At 38.3% G+C, this 13633-nt stretch overlaps 1 protein-coding gene across 2 annotated transcripts in view; it reads right to left on the bottom strand.

Annotated features, from left to right (window-relative positions):
* The window catches only part of COL11A1 (collagen type XI alpha 1 chain), a 211714-nt gene that overhangs the window by 131106 nt on the left and 66975 nt on the right, over nt 1-13633 (bottom strand). Inside the window, exons 6-9 of one of the 2 annotated variants that reach the window (XM_083156920.1) lie at nt 7186-7302; nt 6060-6152; nt 2121-2408; nt 298-360 (exon numbers count right to left, since the gene is read on the bottom strand). In XM_083156920.1, the coding sequence (XP_083013046.1) occupies nt 298-360; nt 2121-2408; nt 6060-6152; nt 7186-7302 (561 nt within the window). The remainder of the gene's footprint in view (nt 1-297; nt 361-2120; nt 2409-6059; nt 6153-7185; nt 7303-13633) is intronic. The other variant, XM_083156921.1, reaches the window with a different exon arrangement.

The following is a 13633-nucleotide window of genomic DNA, read 5'->3' as shown; positions in this document are numbered from 1 at the left end:
CAATGCTTTCCATCTAAGGATTCTACAATATGGTTTGTGATGTGTCTGTGTGTGTGTTTGCGTGTGTGCATGTGTTGGGTGGGGGGTTGTCACAATTCCAGATCCCCTGCACCACCATCTTGATTTTCCCTTCATGATATGAACACTAACCCAATCCCAAGTCCATAACAACTACAGATGTGGTGACTTGATAGTTTTGGTGACTTTTGGGTGTAAAAAAAAGATCCTACAAGAAAGTAAAAACTCTACTGGACTCAACTGTATTTAAAAACTAATATAGAGTTATAAATGACTTACCGGTTCAATAACGGCTGGTTCTCCTTTCTGACCTTTTTCTCCATATCCGCCATAATTGTTCACCTGTGATATCATTAAATGTGTTTGTGACATACTTTAACTACAAAATCCAACAGGAAATGAATAAATAGAAAATAGGAAATACATATGTTTCATAATAACAATAGTGTTGAAAAATTTAAAATTATACCTGCCAGATTTTTGTCCACTCCTTTAGATGAGTAAATGAAGCAGGTTTGTAAATAAAAATAGCAAATCTAATAAGGTAAAGTGAGTAAATTACTTTCGTAGATCTCCTTATGGGAAATCAAACGCTTTCATCATATGTGGGGTCTCTACGATACTATAATCAACAAAGCACAAGCATATTTCTTAACCTAGGTTTTCTTAAACAAATACCCATTAACTAGCATACTGTACAATACATCTAAAAACCTAGCATAAGGTATGATGACCAGCATAGCATACCTCGCAATGACCAGCAAACTGCTCACAAAGAACCAAATATAATACTAAAGACATTAATCCATTATCCAGTAGATTACAAACATACCATTAGCATCAAAGAAATTGAAAGGCATATGACAGCCTGCAATTGCAATGATTGGCATATCATAACCAGAACATTGCCAGTATGGAATACTGTCCATTCCAAGCATGAATAACCCTATCTCCATTATATTTATATAATGTATGCCCTCAGCTTTAACTGATGAAGTCCAATATCCTTGTGCACACTACAGTGTAGAACCATGTACTGGCACCACTCAAACATAGTGAAAAAGATCTTACTTGTGCTATCAAATCCTCAAAGAGTGATAACTGTGAGGAAAAGGTGCCATACTCATATTATGGGTCTTCATGGCCCAAGCACTCTTCTAGTAGCTGTGCGATTAGTAACAGATCAGGACAGAGCAGGTCTGTAGACCAGTTGTTGTATGGAAGATATCATATCTGTCCTGTGACATACATTAGCTTCCAGTAAGCATTGTGAATAGAAAGCAGGAAGGCCATGCTGCTTTATACTGACCACATAATGTTTTCTAAAATATGCCAAAATACTTGCAGTATATAACAAAGAGGCAATGCAGCAAAAAATGCTGATCTATACAAAATACAATTCCACTTCTGAAGATCAGAAGTTAAAATAGCCAATAAAACTTTTAAGTACAATGGGGCAGATGTATTAAGCCTGGTGAAGAGATAAACTGGAGATAAAGTGGAAGGAGATAACGCACCATCCAATCAGATCCCAACTGTCATATTTCAAACACACCTGATTGGCTGGTGCGTTATCTCTTCCATGTTATCTCCACTTTATCTCCAGTTTATCTCTTCTCCAGGCTTAATACATCTGCCCCCCTATTTGGAGACTGCAGTCCAAATGTGATTGTCACATTTTACAAATGATAGTAGTGTTCTTTAAACTAGAGTGGTATTGAACAGGAACTCTCAGACAAGACAGATATTTACCGTACTTAATTCAGAAACTTTCTCTACAGATAAGAACTGTTAAATGTTAAAAAGTTCAGTACATGATATGTTTAGCAATAACTAGTCGTAACAAGTGTCTATGACAGTACCATGAACTAGAATAAAATCAGACATGGCGTATCAAGCGCAAATATTATATTACTAAAAGCTACTACAAATAAGACATGTTTTGAAATCCAATCCAATTTGTTACTGCCACATGCATGGCAATGTAATACTTACTGGTTTATTCCAAGTGTTTCCAAAATGTTTAACTAGATAGATTAAAATGTGGTAATTTCTAACTCTTTCCCCTTTATAATTTAACATCTGTTTCACTGGTAACTTACGGTGGTCTCTGAGACATCTGTCTCGGCTGGTACCCCAGGTCCAAATTCCTCTGCTGTAGGGTTTGTTGGTTTATCTTCATAGTCTGTATAATCATATAAATCATCTTTTCCTAAATCTCCTCCCACCACCGGCTCAGACTGTGTAGGGTCTACAGCTTTCACCCCATATTCTGTTTCCTCAACCAGCTTTTTGTCTGAGTCATAATCATCTCCAGTTATGTACTCCTCCAGAAAAGGTTCCTCCTCCTCCACAACAGTCTCCTCCACCAATGACTCCTCAGGGTATTTCTATCAGTACCGATGTGAGAAGTGGGATGAACACATTGGGTTAGGTTAGTTAAAGCTGTTAGATGCATTTATGCCATGATGCAACTTTAGATGTCCTCAACATATAGCTGGAATTGGTAATACAAAGTAATTTATAAACCACAAAAGCTCAAAACACAAGTACAAATAGTTTTGTAATGAAGTTTGTTTAGCTTTGAAGGGAAGCTCATGTTCCTGCTGGATAATATGGCAGCATGGGTAAGGTATTAAAGTTTCCAAACTGATTTTGTGAAGGCTGTGAAATGTGTTAGGGACACAAATAGATGCAATTGGTCACTTAATACCACCACATGACCCAATTTCCTAATTCCTTGACAACTTTTCTCACTGGTTCACTTATCTCCTATCAGTTGACCTGCTTACTCTCATATAAGGCCATTCCAATATTCTGTTGTCTCTGTTGACACTTTCACTTACTTACTCAATAGTTTTCTACCAATAATGCCCCCCCACCTACACCCCCCCTTCATCCAATGTGACCTACCCCCCCTATCCAATCCGACCTACCCCCCCCCCCCCTTCATCCAATGTGATTCACTCTCCTTTAACCTAGTTTTTCCTCACTTCATCTCCATCTCTAATTTCTCCAGTTTTGCCTTAGCGGGCTATAACATCCTTTCCTTAAGCTTCAGTTCACTTTATGCTATCTTCCTACACAAAAATCCACATAATCCCGACAATATTTATTTGGAATTTTCTATAATTTTTCATATGTCTACTCTGTTCTGGCCTGATTAATCTGCCACTTACTACTAGAGTAAGTCTTATTCTATTTTCAACCACAATAAATTAATCTTGGAACCATCAATGCTGCCTCAGAATTAACATGTCCAAAATAGAATTTAACATATTTTCTCCTCCAAGAGTCAACGTCTCCCTTTAACCTCCCGCAACATCAATAACACTAAATATTCCTCAGCCTCTCAAACTGGTTACTACAGTGCCACAGTTGAATCTTTCATCTGCTTTATTCCCCAAATACAGAACTTTATCTCTTCCAGCTCTGTCTCCATCATCTTAAAATTTTATTAGAATATATCATTTTGTTAAGCTAAAGAAACTATATTTTGGACTCATCCTCTCTCTCCAAATACTCAAGATCTCCTCCTTAACTATTGCAGCCACCTCATATCTGTCATTCATCGCAACCCAGCTGTGTGTCATCCACTTATATTGTAAATATGTGTCCCACACTAGCAATAGTTTGTATGTCTGCATTTATTGTTTATGTTTTTTTACCCCTGTTTTATGCTCTCCTCACTGGGAGGCAATGCTGAGTACTGTGACACCTTCCAAGCCAACAATACCATGGGGATCTGCAGATTTGTGGTTCATAAATAACTATTATTATCTTTTAATTTGATTTCAGGAGTTTATGGTAAACCATTACTCCTAATCAATAAAGCAATGGCAAAGTACAAATATAAAGCACCAGTACCAGAATAAAAACATTAAGCAAATAAAGAAAAAAATGCAATTAACTTTTTAATGTTTCATGAGGTATTTAACCTTTTATCTGAAGATTTCCTCTAACATTTCAATAGTACTGATGCTTTATACCCTATCATTTAAGCAGTTGCTTGCAATTTATGGCATAGCAATTCTCTATTAGTTAAATAAGATTAATAAAATGTATAATTAAATATCAGCAGTTAAAGCATCTGCAAATATTGTAGCTGATTTCACAAATGTTGACTGTGGCATTCAAAGGTGCAGTCTCCCTTGTACAGTATCTGCTTTGTCAGAAATCAAATACAAGCTTTATTTTATATATTTACTTTCTCAAATTTTTAGTAATTTAACTTTTTCTTTACAAAGATTAACTGGAAAATCTTCCTTCAGAACACACAATTATCTAATATAAAAAAAAATGAAATACAGAACTTTTTTTAGCTAAGGAGAATGCACATTTAATACACACAGTTTTGATGAACTAAAATCATAAAATCTCAGATTTCCAGCACAATTAATGCAATCAGTTACACTACAAGAAAAATTCATAAAGACTTGTTCAAACATATGCTCTTGAAAAATGCATGAAATGTCTGAAAGCCTATGCGCCCACAAGCAATGCGGGGGCCTGATTCAGGGATGTATGAAAATTCCGCTGCAGCTTTATATGCAGTGACTGTGTAAAAAAAATGCGGTTTGCATGGAATTATATTGAGGCACCCAACAGAGGCTTTGTCCCAGCAGCTGTGTACAAAGAAACAGCGTTGGTCATAGGGCAGCCGATTATCGAACTTTTGTAAAGTCCTATCATCGTGCTACATATACGCAGAATGTAAGATGTCTATAGCAGTAGTTCTCAAACTCGGTCCTCAGGACCTCAAACGGTTCACTTTTCCCGTTCACTATTGCTGGGCAGTTTAGCGATATTAAGCTGCCCTGTGATACAGGACTAAAGTGATAAGGAATAACGTAACACTTGTCACTAATCTTAATTTTTTTTTTATTCTATAATTAAGAATTCTTTTTTAATTAATTTAATTTATTAATGTTATTTGCTTCTGCTTTAACCAACCAAATGTTTGATTTCATTTTGTATTTATAGTTTAGACCAGTGGTTCCCAACCTTTTTTCTCTCCCGTACCCCTTGATTTGGCTTTTCATTGATAATATGGCTTCTCATTTTGAAATACGGACAGTACTTAGCGGTATGCGGATCCTTATGCATGTCCTTATATTAAGGAGGAGCGGAGGAGTAGTATACAGCCAGGAATCAGGCCCTTCTGTGTCTAGACACTGGTTGTGTATTATCTCCAGGATTTCGCTAACACCGGTAGGATTAATGCCGCTGCTTCCTCCACCTTTGTCAGTGCTGGGCAGATGACTGACTACCCCCAACTGGTCTGCAGAGTACCCCCAGGGGTACTAGTACCACAGGTTGGGAACCACTGGTTTAGACAATGAAATAAATTGATTGGTCACTGTAGGGGAGAGCACTTACTTGCGCATATATCTGGGCATAAGTTCCATAAATATTTAAAACTCACTTTATTGTGATTTATTGTGATTTCATTGGATATGTACAAAAATAAGCATTTGATAGGGAGTAACATGTTATGCAATTAGAGACACCTTATGTAACATAAAATGATCATTCATGGTCAATTATGTTGATCAAATTGCCTTAAAAAAGCTTTTTAAAATCAGGAAGCAAAAGCATGTACAGAAGCAGTCTATATTTAAAGTGTACCTATCACTGCCAGATCGTAGGCCAAACCAATAGTCTGCTTTATAATCCAAGTAAGTGAGTGTTACTAAAGAGAAAAAAGTCCCTTTATGAATTATTTACTTGCATTGAAAGAGCATAATCTCACAAACATTGGTTCAACCCACAGGTGGCAGGTTCAGTTCTGTATAGGAGATGGGCACACTTTAGTGATTATGTTTTGAAGCTGTTCCTAGTGTTCATCAAGCATTAAAGCATATTGCAGCTTAATTACATGTTGGTGATGCATGGTGGATTTTATCCAAGAGAGATTGTGATTTCCACTCTAGAGTTTGAGGAAAGACTGTAAATAGCTACTCTTATATATTACTCCAATCCTTGTTGAATTCCTACAAAAAAAGAATGTTAATTTACGTTTTATCTTCTTCATTTTTTACCTCATTGGGTCCAGTTGTTTGAGAAGGTGTATCTGTCTGGTAACCATAGTCTATTTCACCATATTGTTCTGGAATGTAGTCAACCACATTGGCCTGAGAGAAAACAAAATAGACCCATTAATTCAGGCTTGGTATATTTTGGAAAAGTGGATCAAAGTAGGAGCATAGAAATAGTCAGGTTATGGGATTAGCCAGAGGTTCTATCCACATCTAGTGGGGTTAGGGCATTTTATGTCTCATGATCAGAGATCTTCGGGGCTGACCCTATTGAAGATCTTGATTTCTTTGCTACCTTTACCCCTATTCTTTTTCTTGTTGATGCCTGGTAAACGGTCTTGCCCTTCTTCTTCTTAGCTGCAAATGATTTTTTGGGCGTGACCTTTTGGGGTTTGTTCTTTGATTTAAGGGGTACTGGCTTCTTCTTCGCTTTGGAACTGGCTCTCTTCCTCTGCAAAAACGTGTTGAAAGACCGGATGGAAACAATGAATGAAGAAATGAAGAAGAGGAAGTAAGGAGTTTTAAGGGCAGGTGGCGCACCTTTATCGATGCCATATTTACTATGTGGTGCTTTTCAGAGAACAACAGATGCCTACAAAGCTCATATGCGATATTATGCAGCAATTCACAAAGTTTTAATACTAATAATCTGATCACTCCTTGATCTGTGAAAATGATGTAGACTTTAAAGTCTACTTTGAGGACCATTACTCTATGAATACCACCACTTAGCAAATAATACTAGGCAAAATAAGATTAGACATCCAGGTTTTCAATGTATTATAAAAATCTAAAATAAAGTATTGAGATATGAAATCTACATGAAAGATGCAGGACTTTTATTTGAACACAATAAACCAAACTCATTCATCTGCAGAAACACAATGTTTGCAATATGATTTTATTATCATGTAAACAAGAACATCTCAATACAATATTTTAGCTGAAATTGCACAGAGGCAGTATTGTAAACCGTATTCCCCGACAATCAGAAATGTATCGCCTGCCGTTAACTTCAATTTGACTTCCTGTATGGCTAGGTCAGCTGGAAAGATGGGACTGAGATTACACGTGAGCAGATGATGAGTACATAGTTACAAACAATGCACACAACACATATTTACTGTACCTCAGTCTGAGCTACATATTCTTCAGTTATTGAGGGTGCCTCTGTTACATAATCAGACTCCTTGTAATCTGTTCCCCCATAATCATAGTCATATTCGATTAGCTCTTCAGGTGCATACTACATTGCAAAAGGAAGATGCGTTAGGCAAGGCTATGTTAGTTAGCAGTATAGCTTTATCAGAGTGATGTCCATGCACAATGTTGTACCACCTTCCACATTGTCTATAATGCAGAAAACATTGCTACATGTATTATGGGCAATAAAGCGTAACCGAAAGGGTGGCATTCAATTGTTATATTGCAGCTGAATTCAATGCCACCCAAAGACAGAGTGAAAAGTCATAAGCCCAGTATTTATCACGCTTCAAAATAGCCAACTATGTTTAATGGTGGAATTCAATTCTTATATTGCACCCAATCTCCCATCTAAAATGACAGGAAATTGTAAGACAATATTCAATTGATCTATATTATTTTGTGCATATTGCTTTCATTATGCTCAGGTTTAGCCACGCATTCACGCATTTCCGCTGAATTGAATACCACCCAAAGACAGAGTGAAAAGTCATAAGCCCAGTATTTATCACGCTTCAAAATAGCCTACTATGTTTAATGTGGAACTAAACTCCTATATTAAATACTCTTGTATAAGAGGAAAAAAGAACTCTAGTTACACATACTGTATGAAACAGTGGTCGAAGTGGGGCGGTATACGGGGGTATGGCATACCCCCACTTTAATCTGAAGATAAAAAAAAAAAGTTTTTTTCCCCCTCAGGATGCTCTCTGATCACTCAGCAGCACATATTGTGCTTTTGTAATACCCCTGTACAACGGGGCAGTCTGGCAGGGGACGTTGATGGACAGGGGGGTGTCCGAAGGTGCGCACTATATTCACTCTTTACTTTTCCATACCCCCACTTCAAAATTTCCATACCCCCACTTCAAAATTTCCACTTCGACCACTGGTATGAAAGTAATTTATGAATACAGTAAACTATTGGGACATATCAGGTCTACAATCTCAGTGCATGTTTACTGTTGACTGTCATTGTGATGTTTCTCAAAGGGGATGATATTATTATTATTATTATTATCCATATTGAGAACATTTTAAGAAAATGAGAACATTCTCTGATTATCTGGACTATTTGTTGATTTAGTAACTTGGGACATGGGATATAGTTTTTCCAAAAACGTAGCTTGCAATGAGCAAGCTTTAAAACATTCCTTAGGTTTAGTTCCACTTTAAGACATTGTGTGCCAGCAGTCTTATACCACATAGTGACGTTTTGAAGCAATCATTCTATAAATATTCACCTTTTAGTGCTAGGCTTGTGAATCAGCTAAATCCGCAATAAGATAAATAAGATGCCATGGCAAATCTGACTGTACACAAAGACACTTGGATACAGGAGAACTTTTACATCCATTTAATGTCAATACTCTATGCAGCATTGTTTAGCACACCAAGTCCCTTATTCTGATTCACTCGCAAAGGCAAATTCCTTCTCAAATGGACAAAACCATGTGCACTGCAGGTGGGGCAGATGAAGTTAAGCCCAACCCAAATCTAATTCTCTATGCACACATTACATCTGCCCCCCTGCAGTGCACATGGTTTTGTCCATTTGAGAAGGAATTTGCCTTTGCGAGTGAATCAAAACAAGGGCCCAAAAGTAGACAGGAAATACATTTTAGATAGAAATTCAAATGGTTAAATTCTCTATTAGTGAAATTAAATGGTACACATTACACAACAAACATAGAAAATTATTATTGCCAAAATGAACCATTTGATTTCTGAAAAAAAAAAAAAAAAAAAAAGAATTTGGGGGTTAAAAAGCAAGAATGCTGCCTTGTAGTTTATTGCATTTCAGTTTAGTTGGGATTGGCATGTTTGGCAAGACATTGCCCCTTTATCCACTAGATCAGGGCTGGGCAACACCGGCCCTCCAGATGTAAATGAACTACACATCCCAGGATGCTTTATGTGGCCATGCTGAAACTGATGCAAGGAATGCTGGGATGTGTAGTTCATTAACATCTGGAGGGCCGGTGTTGCCCAGCCCTGCACTAGATCCACAGGCAGTGGGTAGATGGACTTTTGCAAAGGCAAGAGCATGATTTTATCCCATCTAAACTATGCAGATCAATCTGCTTCTCATCGTGTAGACTAATCAAACTTTACACATCCAAAAATGCCAATTTGTATATTGGGCTCTGTAATGGTCTACACATGACATGGCCAAAAGGGATAAGATGTTACAAAATTTAAAATGGAATTTTGTAAATAGAGAAGGGGATTCCAGATCTCTATAAGCCCCTTGTAATCGACTGTGCAGATCTGAACGTCACTGCAAATTGGCAAGCAATTCAATGCCATGTGCAAATGTCAATTGGCACTATTATTTAGTTAAAGCAAAAAAGAGGTTGAAGGACAGGGCAATAAACTATGCCAACACTCCTGGGCCTCTGGAGACAATGCCTTCTAGAGCTGCAATTAGTTGATGTTCAGGCAGCATATTTGTCAATCTCTACTTTGTGTCTACGCAACATTTTAAACTGACGGTTATCACATTAATGTGGAATGTTATAGCGCCAGCATTTATAAGGCACATGCCTACTCTGACTGACCAGATCCACACACAAGTACTGTTGTATGAACTATCATGAACCTAAGAACAAATCTGCTGTAAGTACCATACACTGTAAATATGGGGCAGATATCTCAACAATGCAGTGAGCTCATAATAAGTAACAATTGGAGGAAGGTCACTTTATATTTTCCATAGTTGGGTATTAAAAGAGGTATTGCTTTAAAAATACAAGAGTGCTTACTGTAGTTTATCTTATACATTTATGATTGCAAGGATAATTTTAATTTAACATAAAAAGTATAAAATAATTAAAATAAATCTGAAAAATATCACAAAACTAGTACAATGCTCTAACTTAATGCCAGCAGAATATACACTTAAGATGGGAGGAACAGGCTCTGCAGTCAGACAAGGACAGATCAGACAGTGGTGACTCCTCTCCAATGTTTTACCTCTCCAATGCCACTTAAGTTACCTTAACACTGTACTGAGATGGCATTATGTTTTTAACACAAGCAACAATATCAAGAGATTTTTGTCACCTGCCTACCACATTCTAGGTAAACCTTGAAAAGTGATAAAATGGAGAATGAAAACCAACCAGCTCCTAGCTGTCATTTTTCAAACACAGCATCTGACACGGCAGTCAGAAGCTGATTGGCTGGTACTTCATCATTCTCCATTTTATCACTTTTAGAGCTTAGTACATCTGCCACCTGGCAGTAAACTATAAAAATGGCGATACAATGTAAAACAGAAGTAACAATGAAACAATCTGTTATTTCTCACTGCTTATCTGACAGGGATACATATATTTTTATTTAACAAATAAGCAAGTATCAAAGTATCATGTTTAAGGTTATAATGCAGACAATGTTAAAATGCTTTAAATAACATTACAATGGTACCAGCATTGCCTTGTCAGCATAATAATGTTGTCATTTTGACTGTTAACAGTGTTACTGTTAATTATATTGCTACTTTCCATCTGGGAGAAGCACTGATAACTATATTTTCTGGCCAAAAGGTGGAAGAAAGGGCTCATCACTGCTTGATCTCTAATGGCCAAATGTAATAGGGTGTGAGAATCAGAAAGTAAGAGATTTTGGAAGAGTTCTCCCATTTTTTTAAAGCGGCAATCAATTACATGGTAAAATCAACCTGGTTTTTCACATTTTTCATACCGAATGTCGACACAGTCAACATAGACACCGTATTGGTGCACCGTGTCCTCTCACATGGTTTGCTGTGCTCGCCATGCTTCGGGCACGGTGCCTTGTTACGCTTGGCCCACTATTTTATTCTCCTGGCCTTTGTGGATAGTAGGGCATGAAATAGTGCCTGCCGGTCTACTCAAAAAAAGTGAAAAACTCATCGACCTTTTGACTGTTGATCTTCCCCATGCCTACCTAATGCTTGTGTCAACATAATGACCATGTCGACCTAGACCCAATGTCAACCTTTTCAGTGTGTCGACCTAAGGCCTGCCAACCTTTAGTGGTCGACCCAATGTATGTCCACCATCCTGTGGTCTGCCTAGTGACCGTATCCTGTGTATATATCATCTTGAGTAAGCATCCTGCTAAAACACAATGTGTGGACACAGCACAAAGATTTCAATGTGCCGGCTCCTTCCTGCCAAACAAGTCCCTTTTAAAGGGACCTGTCACAATGCAATGTGTAGACATGCCATGATGCAGGCTGGGTTTAAAAATGACAGAAGGCGGGATGTACTAAGTGAAAAAGTGAATGGGTTTTAGTACATTTGAAGATGCGGTAAAACCCCCAAAATGGGGGTTTACCGCATCTTCAAATGTACTAAAACCTGGCCACTCATCTTCGCCGGGCAGGGTATCACAACCTTTAGGTGGCAATACCCTATAGAAGCCTATGGGCCTCTATTGCCCACAGACGCCAACCTTACTAGCCTGTCCCGTCCTCCATCAAACTCCTCCTCCCCCTTGCAGCATGTCACAGCCAGATGTCCTTCCGGTTGCAGGGAGGAGGAGGCAACGGGGATGTGACGGAGACCCCCCGCACACCACATTACAAATATTGCGGGGGCCTCCGTCAACGCTTTGCGATGCTAGGTGCATATGTTAATACATATGTGCTAGCATCACTGCGGGCTGCACGGCGAGGGGCAGCGATGTATTTTAATACATCCCGCCCAGAAGCTGGTTGGTTGGTTGGTACTCTATCTCTATCCACTGTATCTCTCTCCACATTTCAGTACATAGACCCCTAAAAGTCCCCCCGCGCATGCTTTCTAAACATATCTTTCTAGAACCAAAAGTTCATCCAAAGTCATATGAAATGTTGGTTTTAAGTTTCATTTCAATTTTCCATTTCTGTATAGACTGCAATTTAATACTGGCCTGACAGTAATTTTTACACATTTAATATTAATTTTTATGGGCACAGCGAAAAGAGACAGGTTCATATCAAATAGGAAGTTAATTAAATGTACTGCAATTAAATGACTACATAAGCCATGGCTAAAGGGAACATATTAATCCTCTCGTTCAGCTGATTCTTTTTCTCTGGGAGTAATATCAAACATATGGCGGAGAAAAAGTATTTTCTGACACAGTGACAAGAACAATGACAATTGCTGCTTTCTGTCTTATCTTCAGACTGAAGATTACATTATAACAATGTGGAAGCCAGAGCCAAAAAGAATTGCAGAAATTAGCAGCCACCAAAAACTCACCGATATAACCAGAAGATGTGCAGTTAGCCTGGAATTACACTTACCCAGTCTCATTCCTGGTTGCCATGACACATTCCAACTATTGCAACTGTATTTTGGCTGTGCTTTATAAATACAGAATAGAAACCACATGCACACAGGTACAAAAAAAAAAACCAGCACAATGGAATATCTACATTGACGTCACTTGCCAAAAAGAGAATTTGGCCACTGGTCATATTAACCTTGTCCATCAATCTCATAGAATGTTATGGAAAGTTTTGTCAGCAGTGAAATGGTTAAAACTCCTTTGAAGCCACAAATTACAGCAGTATAGAGACATTGTCTGGAAAATGCATTAGAGGTGCTTTTTTTTAAAATATATATTTTCCATGAATGCCTCTGAATATTTCCACAATGATCTCAGCACTCCTATTTTCCACAAGAAGCAGCATTATCATGTTACACAGTAGCTCTGGGGGATGTTTGTATCAATGGATTGTACATTTCAGAAGCTGGGGCCTCTAAAGATTTCTCCCATGGCAAGGACACATGGTTCTTATTTGGAGCAGAATACGAGGAAGCAAAGAGCAGACACCAAGGCAGCAAGGGATCATGGTTTGAGCTGTAATGTTCCTATGGCCTCACTCTTTCTCCCACCTATACTGAAGACAGAAAGTTTTCTGAAGCAGAATGCCCTATGGATTTACCTAATAAAACAGAAAGAAAGACTGCTAATACAGCTGCCACCAAACACCGCAGAGCAATGTATTGTACGTTAGTCTGAAACTTCTTATTAAAGCTGTGTTTATTCTTATTACTACAATATAATGATTATTTTTGTGACAGATGGAGCCTTCTTCAGCTAGATTTCTCTGGATAGCCATGGTGAGCCTATTGTTCTCAGCTGCAATACAATACATAGAACAATACTGTAGGGGATTAGCATAGGATTAAGTCTGAATGCTCTGGTTTACTTACTCCTGTTAAAGGGCTAGAGGAGGATGGCTCTATCTGTATGAAGCAGTGATAAGGTTGCGGCCGCACATAGCAGTGCAGCGGGTCCCGTTCAGCGGGTCCCACGGCGCTGCAAGGAGCCTGCACACAGGTGACTGGAAACACATAAGCGATGTGGCCACAGCCGTTGGGTCCTGATGC

The sequence above is a fragment of the Crinia signifera genome, chromosome 8, assembly GCF_055691185.1.
Source record: "Crinia signifera chromosome 8, ASM5569118v1, whole genome shotgun sequence".
Lineage (NCBI taxonomy): Eukaryota > Metazoa > Chordata > Amphibia > Anura > Myobatrachidae > Crinia > Crinia signifera.
The sequence above is the reverse complement of the archived record's forward strand: the minus strand, read 5'-3'. Positions and strand labels throughout refer to the sequence as shown.